This window comes from Panthera tigris, chromosome C1, assembly GCF_018350195.1.
Source record: "Panthera tigris isolate Pti1 chromosome C1, P.tigris_Pti1_mat1.1, whole genome shotgun sequence".
In the NCBI taxonomy this organism is placed as follows: domain Eukaryota; kingdom Metazoa; phylum Chordata; class Mammalia; order Carnivora; family Felidae; genus Panthera; species Panthera tigris.
In genome coordinates, this window is record NC_056667.1 from 197,685,209 (window position 1) to 197,702,214 (window position 17,006).

The window sequence follows — 17,006 nt, forward strand, 5'->3', positions numbered from 1 at the left end:
AGAGCCTGATCTGGGGCTCCAACCCACGAACCGCAAGATCATGACCTGAGCCGGAGTCAGACGCTCAAGTGACTGAGCCACCCAGGCGCCCCTTCTGGTTAGTTTCTAAACCGTAAGAGTGGGAGTGTTTTGAACCTTATGTGTAAAGTCTCAGCAATTCATGAAAATCATAGCAATCAATTAAGGCTCATTTTCTAATTTTTGTATTTTAAGTGTAACTACAGGTCTTAATTTAATTGTGTAGGGTGCGCACTGCATTTTTTAGAGATAGTAACGACAGGTGGTAACTTAGCTTGACATTGTAAAGAAAACCTCCTCCTTCCCCCAGGACCAATGTTTATCACAACAATGTTTATACAGACTTACCTATAGCTGAAATAACCCAAATATACAATAGCAGGGATTTAGTTAAATTATCATCATCCTGTTGATAGGCTACAACTATTGGAAATTACATACAAGAATATTTAATCACGTGGAAAAATATGGGAAGTCAAAGTATATTCAGGGTTTTATTCCTTAGTTATAAAAGCTCTGTGTACACTTGAAGAGGGGAAAAAAAAAAAAAAAAGGTAAGAATGGTAACAGCGATTTTTCTGGGTTGTAGATTAACTTAGTATGTCCAAAACCCAAGTAAATGAATAAAGGGGTGTTTATCTCAAGTGTGGAGACCCAAGCAATCCTGGTACCCAAAATAGATGCATCCATGGGATGAAAGCTGAATCAAGTGTTCGCTGAATGGGCAGGATAGGCCACACAGATGGGGACACTTCAGAGATGGGGAGAGAGGTCAGAGGTGAGAAATTAGACAGGCCAGGTCCTCATTGTTAAGACTAACCCCAGCAACGTGAAGACAGGACAGCAAACAGTAGAGCAGAGGCTGGGGACAACAGGCAGGACTACTGAGGACTGAGATGAGCCTTGCTACCCAAAGCCACCTTTTAATGAGCTTTTAGAGCGGTCTCTGACGTATATTGCTCACCAAGGTTTCAGGAGGTTGATCCTGTGAGTGCGACAAACAAGGTGCTCAATGCTTTTTCCATCTTTACATCTACGTGAGATGGGGAGCATCTTTCCCACTTCATAAACGCAGACACAGGTTAGCTAAACTAGTAAAGGGATGATACACAAATCCAGGTCTAACAGACTTCAAAGCCTGCACAGGAGTCATGCCCTCTCACCACCCCTCCCCCCATCCACAACCCCCCCCCCCCCCCCCCAGTATCTTTAATCCAATCTCCAAGCCTGACAGGAGGCTTACTGACCTTCTGGAAGTGGCCTGCACAGGCATATGGGAGCACTGAGGGCCAAAGGAATCCTCCTTGGGTCTGGAGAGTTAGTCATCAACCTTCTAAGCCAGGTCACAGAACAGTCTGGTGCCTTCCCCACTTCTCCCACAATGCCATCCTAATTAACAACTTCCAGTTATCAAAAGGTGCAGTATGTGCCTTAGAAAGGCACACAAATAATCAGCAATCCTTAATTCATAAGACAGTATGCAACTAAGTAGCCAAACATAATATGTATTAGCTGACTGAAAAAAGATTGTAATTGCTTAGTTTTTACTTATTGGGTGATTTGATGATAAAATCATATGTTAAGTTCACAATTTGTAGGGCAGTCCATCTTCAAACAAAAAAGTGGCTTACAGTTCTTAAATATTATTTCCTGTCATTTTAATGTGTTCTGGTTATAGAAGAGAATATACATCTGTGACTGTGATGAGGTCCACGAACTTTCAAATCACAACGGTCACTGTTTTTGCCCCAACCCAAGGAGATAATTACAGGTAATGTGCAACGTGACTGCCCCTCCCTGAATCTTCTTAGTCCCAAAGAAACATCAAACCTCCCAAAACATGCAGAGGTCACCTAATCACCAAATTCACAAAGCAGTCTCTAAAGAAGTCAAGACAGGCAGAATAAATGGTAAATCTTATCTACAAAATTGAAGTATCTAACTCATGGGTGAATCACCAAAACCCTCACACATTCTTTATCCCCATTTTGCTCATAATTCTAATATACTTCCCACCTGGTTTTCATTCCTTAGCAAGTCAAAAGAAAAAAAAAGTTAGATAGGGTAAAGTATTAAGGGGAACAGATAAGTAGTGACAAAGTAGCGGCTGCCAAGGGGGAAAAAAACTACAAAACGCAGGCAGAACTAGAAAGCAGCCATGTGTAATACTGTGGCCAAGCCACCTACCCTCTGGCTTTAACGGAACCATGAAGGAATCATCCTGTAATAACTGATGCCCTTAATGAGGATTCCAACTATCAAGGTTACATTGTATTCAGACAAATTTATGTAACGTAATAAAGTGCCTAATATACTTTAGAAATATTTCTATCCAAAATTAATTGCAATGCATTAATGTCCCAAAAGATAAGCTTTTGTTAGCACAGGTCTTGCTAACCTGTGTTGTTCTTCAACGGTGCAGAATGAGCTACTTCTATAGAAGATACAGAGATACAGAAACACAAGTAACTTTAATGATTTGTAGTAAACAAAAAAGAAGCTGGAATCTATGATCAAAAAATGGAAACAGTTACAAGTGTATCTATACGGAAATCACAAGATTTAACAGCTTAACATCAACCAACTGCTGTCAAAATATATTTAAAGAAACCAAAGAAAAACTACAAAACAACTGCTTAATAGTGGTAGACACAGTACAACGAAGGGAGAGGGAGGATAAACACAGAAAATGACTGAAGGAGAGTGAGCGGCAACCCTCAAAGTTGTTTCACAAACAGGGATTCAAATCAGAGGAACACACACAAACCTGTCTAGGAAATGTGACCGATGAGGCAATAGAAAGTGACTAAAAGTCAGTTATAAGTCAAAAATGACAACCCAAATCCCAGAGAGTCTTAAATTATGTAATCCAGACATTATCTAACCCCTCAGATTTGTTTGGTGCTATGGTGTTCATCATTCTCCATTAGGATGAAATGTGGGACAAACACATTACTGGTTGGAGAGCTTTTTCAGAGCCGATTCATCCTTGAAGGTCAGGGTCCACAGTTTATCACTGCATTTACATAGTGCATTTCTTGATATGGAAAAGTAACATGTCAAAAGAGGAATTACAATAAAATTTATTTTTAAATAATCCACAGAATCTCAAACTTACAAATAAATGAACTTTAATAGGTTTATTAACTTCACACTCTCAGTATTCTCATCCAGGACTTAAACTGTTCTCTAGCCCACCAGGGACCAAACCTGGCCGGGCCCACAGTGTCTCCCTTCCTATGTCTTTAATATTAGCACTAGATTCAATTTCTAGGGAGACTTACTCAAGAATTCTGCTTCTTAAAGAATATTTTTAAATGATCTCATTTACCTTGTCGATTCATTCACAAATGAGAACACTTCAATCAGAGGAACCTCCCCCAGGCCTCCCATTCTCAGGTGGTGTCCTGTCCACTCTTCTCATCAAACCTTAACTGTCTTGGTATTAGAAGTAAGTCCTTCCCACTCCTACCCTTAGACTTACTGTTAGAGCCTTATGTATCACATGGACAAAAATCTGTTCTAAATCAAGTAATCCCCAACTTCTGCCTCCACAGCAATCTAAAGTGGAAAAAAAAAAAAAAAAACCTTTACAAAAAAAGAAATTAAGACCTTCAAAAACAATTATTTTAGCATATATAGCAAGGTCTACCAGAGAAAGACTGGTTCCTAATTTGTTAATATTTGATTGACAATTTGCTAGTCTAGTAAGACCTTCTAAGCAATATTGATACTAAAATGTGTTAAAGAAAATGCTCTAAGTGTGTATATGTATTCATAAGTGTATATATATATATACATATACTCTAAGTGTATCTATACATACATATACTGTAGAGAAACACAGTTACAAAGTGATAGCTAACAATAAGCAAGTATATACAATAAAAATATGTACCATAAGCCCGATGTTTTCACCACCTAAGAATAATGTTATGGTTTAAGTCATGATTTCTTGATGAATAGATAAAAAGGGATAAAAATGTAGGAACTGACATCCACGTACATTATAAGAAACTAAACACAACGTAAGATGACGACAATTGTAGACAGAAGAATTTAACACCTGTGGTGGTACATTAGGACCAGGTACTCTACTTTCATTACAATAAAGCCAGAATCAATTATTTGACAATATTCCTTGTTCACCAAAGGATGGGAAGTATTTTTGCTGGTGGCAGCAAGTGTGGATTTTTTTTCATCAAAGAACATTAAAAGGCTGAGATGATAATGATACTACTTGTATATTTAACCCATAGTTCTGAAACTCTCTCCTTAATCTTTAATAGCTGATGATCTGAATAAAAAGACATGATGAATCAAAACATACACCAGTTTTAAAAAGAAACATCCTTCAAAGCAATCTCAGCATCTAAATGGCAAACACAGAATGAATTCCTAATCTGGCATAAGTTTTTTTTTTTTCTTTTTTAATTCAAGGAAAAAACGTGCATGAATGAGTCTACCTATTTGTAAACATGTATATGATGAAAACAGTGCAATGGCTGGTTCTCACACTGTGTAAGTTCAATTTGAAACATTAATCTGGTGCGATATTTAGCTGTCAAGAGGGAGCAACTCAAAGGACATCACACAATCTATAAACCAGCTGGAAGGAGCCATCCAGACTTTGCCCTGCCGCACCCTCTCTGGGCGATGGTTAGACAGATCCTCATAGATGATATACTGCGTGCAAAAGCGCTGATCGGAGTCAGCTTTCGCATGGTACGCGACAGTATTGATGGTCTGAGTCACGTCGCTGTCCGGCTTGGGCTTTCTACTGAGAACCTGGCCCCCAGCTGCAGTGACAAGCTTAACAAGGTTGTCCTTTGGATGGTGTTTGAAGGCTCCCCCAAAATAGAAGTAGCAGCCATCAAACAGCTTTGGCAACTGAAATAACAAGAAAAAACTTGTTAAAAGCAGATGAAAACATTTAAAAACACTGCATAGGAATGAGGAAAATAAAGATAAATAGTCATGAGCAGTTAAGAAGCTGCTTCAAAGAAGTGCTGGGATAAGCTGCATTTCAAGTACACTATTGGGTCAGGAAAAAGACTTCGCTTTATAGATTTCCTATTTATGATTGCTTCCTTGAGTCACCATCTCAGGTACTTTCCCCCCTTCAGATTTTAGGTGTGCTTTGCGTATGCATGTGGGAATGAGTGTGTGCGGGTATGTATTTTAAAAAGCAAACAAACACTGCTCATCACACTTCTTTTAACAGAATGTTATTCATATTTGGTGGGACTTAAAGCCTCAAGAATTCCTAGGGTATCTGAAATGTACTTCAGGGATCCTGGGCTACATTTAATAAAATTATAGGAGTAACATCATTTCTCTGGATCTTTATCCAGTTCTGCCCATCCTTACTCAGGTCTCTATATGTTACCAACCTCAGGTCTCCAGGACAGTCCTGGCGGGAGGGTGGCCTCCAGGGTTCCAGATACATATTCCTTGGGGTAGAGTATGTTATGATGCCATGGCTAGGGATCCAATTAGCTATGAAACACATTTCTTTGTGTTCTATTGAATAAAAAAGTTTCACAGTTGTCTTCTGCGAAAATTCTTCTTCGTCATTTCTAATATATATATGTACACAGGATAATGGAATAGCATCCATTAAACCTGCAGTATGTGGCAATAAAGACATATGGGAACTCAATACAAGCAGCAGCCATAAGTCTTCTTTCAAGTGACTTTCTGCATCTGAGACTTCTCCCCAGATTCTGAAAGGTTTATGGGAATGTTCAAGATGCCAACAATCCATTAACAGTAAGAAATTATCACCTTCTGGATTTTACTGCTCATTGTGATCATCTCTCAGAATCAAGTGCTTGAAATAAGCACAATTAAAATTTTAATCAGTCACCTGTACTTGTTGAAAGGGCAAGAGAAGTTTTTCCTGATGGTGATGATATAAAGTTATAATAAGAACAATGAAAGTAGTAACAAAAGAAAAATACCAGCTGTTCTTTGTTGAGCCTGCTTCGCTGTGGTCCTTCAGGAATCTCATACTTTTCCTCCTGTTCACATGCTTTTCTTTGTAGACATGCTTTCACCCCTAACAACAACAACAAAAAAAAAGGATAAGAGGAAAATAAATATCAAGTATTTGTTTCTTACTGAAACAATTTACCTAGATGACTTTTCTTCTCCATCACTGTTTTAAGTATTGTTCTGAAACAGAAACAGACACCTTATTTATGTTAAAACAAAATATGATTAAAAATGTTTTCCACATAAAGAAAATATAAAAAAATCTTTCCTTCAGAGGACTGAACAATGAAGTAGTACTGAACACTAATTTTAGTTTCTTTTCTGAGAAACCTAAATCAATACGCTGTTCACAGCAATTATACAAATCTAAATTTTTATTTATACCAATTACCAAAATGAAGGTGAATAAAAAGTCCCTCATGTAGTGCAGCCCACAATGGTTTGAACCTGAGGGCCTACCAGCAGCACCTCTCATTTCCAGTCCTAGGTCTACCCTCCTGTTAGATTCTTCAGTGGGTCCACACACCTAGCTCAGCTGGGCACCCAGTAGGGACACTACAGTGCTTGTCCCAGAGCCTGGGACAGGTCTGGGATTTGACAGGTACACAATTGAAGTCTCCCGTCCACGGACAACTTGGAGAATATGCCAAATGCTTTAGAGATGTTTCAATAGAGATGATCCAAGATGCTGCTTTAATATATAAAAGTCAGAAGATTTTAACAACCGAATTCTCCATCTCTCCAAAAGCAGAGCTCTGTCAAGAGACTGAACTTTTTTCTTAACCTGGGACTATTAACGTATATTCAAATTCAACATTCAACTCTGGGATATCTATAATTCCCTATCATGTGATTATTAATTTGTTAGTTTTGCTTATGCTTTGGTGTGCCTTCTCCCAATGTTTTTAATACAAAATTCATATTTAGCCAAGTTTGTTATGATGAATTTCTGAATCTTATTATTCTCACTAACTTATCATAAATATAATGGTTCTATAAAAACTGTTGGGTTTCTGCATTGCATAAAAATTGCATTTTAAAAATACTGTAATTTTTAATAATTGCCCACTGAGTAAAAAACTATCTTTCTAATGGAGCTAATATTAAAATATGTACTGTCTATTGAAAAGGAGTCTCAAAAATTTTGACTAGGTCAAAGTATCATACCAGAGACACTGCCAGTGTGCTTACATCATATACTGTTTCTATATTAAAAACCAACCTAAAAAACATTAGCAATCTAAATCGTGGACTTACCTTAAACTCATTATTTTACATGTGAATATTTTTTTTTACTTCTTATCTCTTCAGCATGAGCCACCCCCCCCCCCGCCCCGCCTTCCTAAACCTCCTTTCCTATAGCTCTGCAGAACATTCCTATCAGTATCTTTAGATGAACATGCCAGCATATAAAGTCAAGGACTGAATACTCCCATGGTAACTACTGTAACAAGTGAATGGCAAATGTCTAACTACAAGGATAAATAAATGGGCTGTGCCTATGCCGGCTGCTTACCCATTTTGCAAATTTATTTGGTTGATTATTTAAACTGTCAAAAAAGCCTATTTATTACACTGGTATCTTTTGATCCTGGCACCGTGCTGGCATTAGTATCAATCAGCAGACAAGAATGTCACAAACTGCCCAGGGCAGTCACAAACAGGGCAGCATGGCTGTTTCAGTGCTTCTGTAGTGGGAAGGTGCCCCAAATCATAAAACTTACAGCTTTATAGCAGATGCTCAGTACAGTTCTATAGGGTAAGACAGGAAAATCCATTGCTCTAATTAGTGAGTTGAATTAAGAATACATTCCTCTGATGTTCTCTTATTCTAAGCAACAATCTGCCAACTCTCTGTGCCACTTATATCAAGTTAAAGAACAAAATAAAGCATTTTCCCCCTGAAAATTAAAGAATAGTGTCCAGGTCTTTAATAACATGTTTGAATGATGACTAAGTATTGTTAATTGCTGTCACAGCACAGAAAACATCAATTTTTGAAAGTCAGGAGTGACATCTAGTCCAAGGGTTGCAACTCGAGTGTCTCCGAGGGCCCTCAGATTAGGTAAATGTGTGAGGAACATCATGTTAAGTGGTAGGAAGCTGGGGAGACTGCAACCACTAGGAAATGTACAGGAAACTTGAAACTTGAAACTTGAATGGCTACATGGGACAGAGCTGGTCCACATAAGTCGTATCTGCTCTGGTCCTCAGGCTGCCAATTTGAAACTCTTGATGCTTTGTCTAATCGACCTCTTCATTTCAGATAGAGACTGAAGTCTTAAGAGATTTAAGCAGTTTTCTCAGTGACACAATGGAGATGAGAACTCTGATATCTTCCAATTCCTAGAGCAGTTTTTTTTAATCTTTTTTCTTCTTTAAGCTTTATTCTTTGTTTAAAAAAAAAAAAATGAAGCATCTAAGGAAATGTCAGGCATTTTCTACACAGATTTAAGGTATTGTACCTCTCTTACAATAAGTCATATAACCACTTAGTAGATGACTAAGTAGGAGGATCCATATTTTTTAAGAGATTAGCAAAAAGTATAACAAATGGCAAAAAGTGCCGACTATCCTGGGGGAGGGGGTATGGGGCGAACAATGCATTTGGCTTTGTTTTTAGTGAATCAATGATTTTACTTAATCTGATGCCTAAGTTGCTACTCTTCTCGACATTTACAAAAATTACAAATCCGTATCAATTTTCTAGTGAACCTCTTTTGAGGTAAACCAAGATTTACTAAAAGTAAAAAAAAAACAAAAACAAAAAAAACTTTCAGCAATTTAAAGTGAGACATTAACATCATCAATGAAATGGAAGAATCTACCAGGCAAAATATGACCTAATTAACAAGTCAAAACAATGGATGGTATTTACAAATTTTTATTTATTCAATAAAAAGTTAAGCAAACTGCAGCAAAAATTCTTAAACCCATCTTCTGTGTTAAACGAAGTATCAGAACTTTCATAACAGCCACTGACATAAAATCATCCAAAATACAATATATACTGTAATGCTTATTCTCTCTATATGTATGTCAAAATTTAAAAATAGACCACTTTCTGGGGCACATGGGTGGCTCAGTCGGTTGAGCGTCTGACTCTTGATTTCCGCTCTGGTCATGATCTCGCAGTTTGTGGGTTCTAGCCCTGTGTTGGTCTCTGTGCCGATATCGAGAAGCCTGCTTGGGATTCTCTCTCTCACTCTCTCTGCCCCTTCCCTGTTTGCTATCTATCTCAAAAATAATAAACATTAAAAAAAACTTTAAAAATTGGCCACTTTCCTCCAATTAAAAGATACTTCTTAAAATTTAACCAAAAAATGTGTTATGTTTATATCATGTACTTGGCAAAGTCGTCATTATTTCATCATCCGTCACTAAAATAGTTCAGCAGAAAGAACTTATCCTTTATCCTCTCTTTTGAAGAAATAAGCAGCATATACAAGACCACTTATTAGCTTTCTCAGCTAATAATTTCCAAACTGAAATAACTAGGTGAATAAGCTATGTTATTTATGTAAACACAGATTTCTACATATGCCGGAATGATAGATACGTTATAATGTGTCAGCCACTATCCTTATAAAAAGTTTAGATCCTTTCTTCCTTTTCACATGTTCATTGTTTTGGGATTTTGACTGAAACTACCATTTTCAGAAATATAGGAATGAAGTACCGGTTTTTTAAAACTCAGAAATTCTTTTAACCCAGATATGTTCCTGATCATGTCTACTATTTCAGGTAAGCTTTCCTTTGGCCCCGATCTTATTACTTTTTTATATATGGGAAAGCAGCTCAATTCCCCAAGTGCTGCTTAACTCAAAGTCATTAACTCAGTCATTAAGGGAGCTCTGGCTACCTTAGTAAAGCCTGGAATCTTTGCATAGTAATGCAGCCTATGGATTCTGGGCTACAATGGCTTTAAGAGAAGCTTGTACTATACAGAAAAATATTCCTTCATTCTAAATCTCTAGTAACCACTCTTAACCTCCTACATCTCATAACATCACATATTTCAATGAATGTGTATTTTCACAAACCGCTGGTGATGTTTGTGAATCTACACTAAGCTTAATCAGCTTTATCTTAATCTAGTTTTAGAAGGGGGAAAAAATCTAGTTTTACATCATGGAAATGGGAAGGAGTAGGAAAAAAGAGGTCCTTGAAACCACAGCTATACACAAATGATTACAGAATACAATGAAGATGGAATAAAGCTTTCACATGGAGATCTGTTAAATGTCCAGAGGGGGAAACTACCCCTCCATGAAGGGCTATAGAATCTGCTCTTTTTCTTCAAAACCTAGAGCAGTAAATAAACTCTTATTTTAAAGAACTGCTATTTTTCTGGAGCTATCCATAGCTGAAATAGCACTGAAAATTTCAGAATTAAAGATCACTCTCAGCCAACATGTAATGTCTTAAAAAAATAAACAAATAAAATACAGAATCAAACATCATTCTATGTCAAAATTAAGTCCTAATAAATACGTCATTATATCCAAAGTGGACACTTATGGAACTCAAAATATTAGTAAAATAAATATTGAAGAATTTACCCTCTGACTCTATTAAAAATGAATATCCAAATTGTACAAACAAAATAATTTATTTTTCAAATGCTTTTCAATTGGGCTTTTTAAGCAAAGAGCCTATGATATCACTAAACTTTAGAAAAAAGGAAATCATCACAGGAAACCTTACACAACTGTGACAAAAAAATGGAAAAACAACTTATGCTCTCCCTGCAATTTCTGAAAACCTGGGTGGCCAGTACAAGAAGAAATAAGTCCCATATTACAAAATGCCACAGAAAAGAGTGGAAGGACAATGAAATGAAGGCTGAAAATATAAAATAAAAGCTCAGTGTTCCACTCAGGCCATCATCAACATCTAGACTTGGGATATCACAGGAAACACAACTGCAGATCATTAGGTTTTGTAATTCTATATAAATACCAGTTAACAACTGGCTATTTCTGGCTACTTTTTAGGCCAGTATTCTAACTACAAACATATATATATATAAAAACAGATTTCTTCATGGGGTAGTATGCTGAATTTATTTATTTTACTTAATGTATATTGAGAAGCAGGTCAAATTCTATCTTAAAAATGTATTATAGGCTGTATCATAAAATTTTCTTAGGCAAAATATGGGTATCAATTCTAAAACCCTGTATTATTCATAATATCAAAATAATTCCCTTTTTAGAGTTGTGGTTAAAGATCAAACTCAGTCTAATATCCAAAACCTCTTCTTAATAAAATAATTTAAAAATTCGTACTTGGTATTCTTTTTTAGTCATATATTTAAAGTTTATGTATGTAGGAATTTCCTCTTTGATTGGCAGGACAATCACCATAACAAAATGTCCTTGGTAGTCTAGAGAACAGGTGTAAAAGATCTGGCATGTTAGACTACAGAAATGTACACACAGGTTCTAACTTTCCTGATAAACACTGAAGCTCTTACCTATACAATTAATCTTTGGAAAGTTGAAAAAGAAGATATACTTTCTAATTGTTATTCAAATTTGAGAAGCTAAATTTCTTCCAGAGAGCATGGATTTCACTCAACCGACACACATTGTTTTCAAAAGTGTTACAAATAGGACTCTGCCTATTAATCCACCAGTTTTCTTTTGATTGTTCCTTTGCCTGTATGCTTTCACACATTTATCTAGGGTTAAAAGTGAAGATATAATTGTTTTATGCTTTTTTAAAATGTAAACAATCCTTTTTTATAATACTTCAAATGTAACCATTATCGTACAATAACATGATTTTTTTTCAGAAACTATCTTTAAACTTTTCTTAATTCTTTCATATTTATTCCCCCTATGTCCTGCTATTAGAAATAACAATGAAAATGTTATTTTCCGTATTTCTTCCGTATTTCTGGCTTAGGACAAATTCTCAGAAGTGGGGCTATTAGATCAAAAGATGTTTTTTTGTTTTTTTTTTTAATGTTTATTTATTTTTGAGAGACAGAGAGACAGAGCATGAATGAGGGAGGGGCAGACAGGGAGAGGAGGACACAAAAACCGAAGCAGGCTCCAGGCTCCGAGCTGTCAGCACAGAGAGCCCGGTGCGGGGCTCGAACTCACGAGCTGTGAGGTCATGACCTGAGCCGAAGTCAAAGGCTTACCTAACTGGACCACACAGGTGCCCCAAAAGATGTTACTTCTTTCAAAAAAATAATCCTCAGAGTATTTTTGGTGAAGGATTTCTGTAAGCATGAAGTTGCCTATCAATCTTAGTTGATAGAATGCTTTGGTATATTTACTTTTTGGTAATTAGCAAAGTTTAAATAGAACTGAACAGATTCTATTTTATTGAAGTGAATACAATTTGAAGAAACATTGTAATGGAAAAGTGTGAGTCTGTTAACCTGACTACGAGGTTATATGATTGTATAACGATTGTCTTTTAGGCTCCATTGTCCTCAACTAAAACAAAAACAAAGCACAAACAAAGTACCCTATGTGGTGCCTCCTCACCTCACAGACGCCAGCCCAATGTAAAATGTTGGGCACGTTCCCCCAGCAATGCCCTCTGGTGCTAAGGAATTTCAAACCTTCTCCAGCAGCAACTGTATTTAAACTGAGATGAGAGTGGGCAAGAGAGAGAGATTACTAAAGAAAAGATGACAACCATCTGCTCTCCTCTTCACACTGAGATGAGAAATGAAAAGGCAAAAGAAATTTTTTTTTAAAGGTTAGGCTGGAGGAAATTTTGAAAGCAGGGTACTACAAGGACAGGTCAGTAAAAGAGGTTTCCCCCTTTTGAAGGCTAGGTTACATCTTTAGCACGCAGTGCCACCTTACTCACAGTCTAGAAGGGCGATAAAAATTACGTATTCATGCATCTTCCATTTTTTTCATTCTAGACATGTTTTAACAACCTTTGGACAATGATGGTTCTACGTTGCCTGTGAGGAACTGGCACCAGACCAGGGCGTAAGCCCTAAAATTTAATCTTAAGGAACTTTTCCTATCTCTATTTCCCATTTCTACGAAATAAAAACTACAAAACAGATGGCTGGTACAACAGTATCACTATGGCTTAATCTCAGAATCTTTGTTGGTATATGCATTAACTACGACACTGTAATATACTCTCACATATCACATGGGAAAAAATAAGAGATGGACCAAGTAAGACAAAACATGGTTAAACAGAAAATATCCAATAATTAAATTTAGCAGTAATTCTCTAGTGTTCGTGTGTTCAAATTTGTTTAATTTGTTAAATGAGTCAATTATCCACAGAGAAAAGTTTAGATAAAATTTCCTCTTGACGACTCTTGGGTAGTTCAGTTGTTAAGCATCTGACTTCGGCTCAGGTCATGATCTCATGGTTCATGAGTTCGAGTCTCACATTGGGAGAGCTCAAGCCCTGTTTTGGATAAGCTTGAGGCCTGCTTCAGGTGTACATGAGCCCTACTTCAGGTGAGCCCTGCTTGCTTTTTTCTTTCTCTTTCTCTTTCTTTCTCTTTCGCTTTCTCTTCTCTCCCTCCCGCCCTTGTGCCACTTCCCCTCAAAAAAAAAAAAACAAAAAAATCCCACTTGAATCTTCTTGGTTTATGGAAAATCCCATAAAAAGATAATAGTGACATTTCTGTATAGTTAAGCCAATAAAGATTTTGTCTACCAGCAAGCTAATGGATATCTTCAAACACAAGACCTAGTTTTAATAAGTCATAAATCTTTACAATTAATTTTGAAAGCTTTGGTTCACCTCATCTTTCTTCAATGTGGATGTTTTCAGACAGTTTTGAATAGACTTGAACATTTTTAAAAATCAAACTGACACGTCTGACACTAAGATCAATGTAGTGAGAAATAAAGACTAGAAGAGAAGGTATTTGCAGTTTCTTGCCTTCTGTTGATACACCCAGTGACTATTTACAGTAACTGTCTTAAAATCAGTAAGAGATCCCATGCATCCCTTATCCCACAGAAGCACTGACACTGGAGTGTTATTCACGACTGAGAATCACCAAATGGCACACTATTGAGTCAGTTTGAGTCCATGGTGATTCTATAAAAATGACATGGCTAAGCCATTAAATTGACAAAACTTCCATTTCTTAAAGGCAGATTTTATGGAAACCAATCACGTAGCCTGTATATTTAACCAGATGCAAGTTGAACATATTCACAAGAACTAGACTTAACCGGCAATGCCTTAACATTCAAAATTTCACACGACTTCTTCATTGTTAAGACCTTATTATTATGAAAACCCACTCCTTCTGATAACCACTGGCAAAATTTCTGCAGCAGGTTCAGTAAAACAGCATCTACCATCATGGAACCATTTTAAATCAATGTTTTAAAATGACTGAAGCCCAATAAAACTTGCCACAGATTTGAAAGGTAAAAAGAGGTTCAAAAATAAGAGTAAAGCAGAAATTTTTTTTCTATGTACGTAATAACCCAGTCCAATTGCTTATTATACTTCTTAAATTGGCCATGACCAGGAGAGACTAAAGGAGAGACTAGTAACAGTTAGGGACGAGAACAGATGAGTGGCAGTGCTAGTCGTAGCCTCAGCTGGGTCTGACCCCTGGGTGGACACGGGCATCGCAAGGAGAGTGGCGGCTGCCTTTAAAAAGGACATGAATACCAACTGCTAAAGGGAAACTGTTCTACAAACCAAATTAATTTCAAACTGAGATTAAATTAATAACACAATTAAGATATTGGTAAATCAAGCATTTCTATCATAAAACCTTCAAAGCACAAAGCCATAACATAAAGTTTCTTAAAGCTAATTCTAATCCATCATTCGCTTCTTACAAAGAAAGTTTCATCTAAAATACTATTCTTTTTTAACTTTTTAACCTGAAATAATTACAGATTCATAGGAGGATGCAGAGATGTCCCATGCGCCCTTCCTCCAGTGTCCAATGTTAACACCCCACACACTACAGAAGAATCTGACACTGATACAACCTATAGGGCTTATTCTGATTTCATAGTTATACACGCAGCTACATGCGTGCACACGAGTGTGTGCAGGTCTATACAATTTAATCACATGTGTAGCCCTGTGTGATGTACCCACCACTGGGGTCCAGACGCTCAGCTGCATCATCACAAGACTCCCTGGGCAACCTCTTTACAGCCATTACTCTTTTCTAAAAAATTAGTTAACACAAAAGGTATACACATTGTCCTACTTCAGCCATCGTATCAAAAGTAGATACTTTAGCTACTGAAGAATAGGAAGTAACTCCATATGAGCTTTCTTTCTGTCTGAAGTCCTAAGTGAATCCAAGGTCAGGAAAAGCAAACAAGTGAGAGCAGGGGAGGTAGAAGGCAGCTCTGCAGGTGGTGGTGCTGGACCAACCAGAAGCAGGTAAGAGTTTGGATAATGTCTGGTGCAATCGCCCCAAATCAGGGAGTACAAGGCAGTCTAACTCCTAACAGCTTCCTAGAATATACTGGATCACTAAGAAAGCATACACAGTTTTTAGAAATCATAAGGCAAAAGCAACAAATTATTTCATGTCATGGTAGTATATTTAAAATGTGTTTAAGTTACATATATTGTTGGATTGCTGGAAGCTTAAAACCCATTTACTCTTTATTAAAATAGTTCCTATTGTGAAAAAGAAGACTTTAAAAAAGACTAAAAAATTCTGTGGACACTCATCAAGAACATCTAAACAATACCACCAACATAGGAAGGAAGCTTTTTCAAACTGCAGCGACTAACCAGAGGTAAGAAAAATTAGCGTTAAGTTCCTTGAATAATTATTGACAGTAGTACACCATAAAAAATGAAATTAATTGGGGTGCCCAGGTGGCTCAGTCAGTTGAGCATCCGACTTCAGCTCAGGTCATGATCTCACAGCTTGAGAGTTCGAGCCCCGCATCGGGCTCTGTGCTGACAGCTCAGAGCCTGGAGCCTGCTTCTGCTTCTGTGTCTCCCTCTCTCTCTGCCCCTAACCCACTCACATTCTGTCTCTCTCTCAAAAATAAATAAACATTAAAAAAAATTTTTTTTTTAAATGAAATTAATCTACTCAATTCATTTTGTAGTTCTCCCAAATCTAATACTTACATTCAAATTTTAAGATCCAACATCCATTGAGAATCCCAAGCATACATTTTAGGGTACTTTGAACTGTATCTCCAGGAACAATGACATGAGTTACTAGAATACAAAAAAAGAAGTAACAGAAACAAATATATACCAAAAAAATTCTTCAATGATTATAACTAGTCTGTGCTTCATAATCTGAATTTTCTTCAAAAGCAACCATTTGTATACTTAGATATAAGACTTTTTAAACTAAGTATCACTCTCCATCCTGACCAACAACATGAAAAACCAGATCATAAACCATGTATCTTAAAGCCACATTAACATATATTTTTCTTTTATTTTCAAATTGTAATTAAAGAATTAAAGTATTACATTGCACACAATTTATTTGTCATTAGCAAACACATAAGTTAGCCCTTCTGACACACTGTTCTGTTCTAAAATATGTGCAAAGCTTTAAACTTTACATTTCCTGACTAAATTAGGTCTGTAAAAACATTTTAGATTATAAGATTCAAAGTATACTGCCATTCCCCAATGATTAAAACATATAATTGATGAGGGGAATTCTACAAATAAAATAGGATTGCCTATTTAAAATTTTTTTCAGACAAAAATAAGTAAGTATATAAAAATCCTCACCTGTACTGTCGAATTCAGCACATTTTTTAGCCTTAAGAATCACTGCAAGCTCACTGAGCATTTTTTGCTGTTCTGAAGAAAGCCCGCTGCCTATAAGCACGAGAGGTCCATCCCTACGCTGACCAGTGTTTGTCTATTAATGAAAGGGGAGATACCACAGTGTTAAAATCATTTAAAAACTAAAGAAACCGGGGCGCCTGGGTGGCGCAGTCGGTTAAGCGTCCGACTTCAGCCAGGTCACGATCTCGCGGTCCGTGAGTTCGAGCCCCGCGTCAGGCTCTGGG

At 36.9% G+C, this 17,006-nt stretch overlaps 1 protein-coding gene across 6 annotated transcripts in view; it reads right to left on the reverse strand.

The window, feature by feature from the left end:
* Nucleotides 1-1,390: 1,390 nt before the first annotated feature.
* Nucleotides 1,391-17,006, reverse strand: part of BARD1 (BRCA1 associated RING domain 1) — an 84,476-nt gene continuing 68,860 nt past the window's right edge. For 3 of the 6 annotated variants that reach the window (XM_042995278.1, XM_015539277.2, XM_042995282.1), the window contains 4 exons: nucleotides 16,723-16,855; nucleotides 16,096-16,188; nucleotides 5,982-6,079; nucleotides 2,471-4,908 (listed from right to left, as the gene is read on the reverse strand). In XM_042995278.1, coding sequence (XP_042851212.1) covers nucleotides 4,576-4,908; nucleotides 5,982-6,079; nucleotides 16,096-16,188; nucleotides 16,723-16,855 — 657 coding nt within the window. In that variant the 3' untranslated portion in view covers nucleotides 2,471-4,575. Of the gene's footprint in view, nucleotides 1,408-2,470; nucleotides 4,909-5,981; nucleotides 6,080-16,095; nucleotides 16,189-16,722; nucleotides 16,856-17,006 lie in introns of those variants that run through there. The other 3 variants (XM_042995280.1, XM_042995279.1, XM_042995281.1) reach the window with 3 other exon arrangements.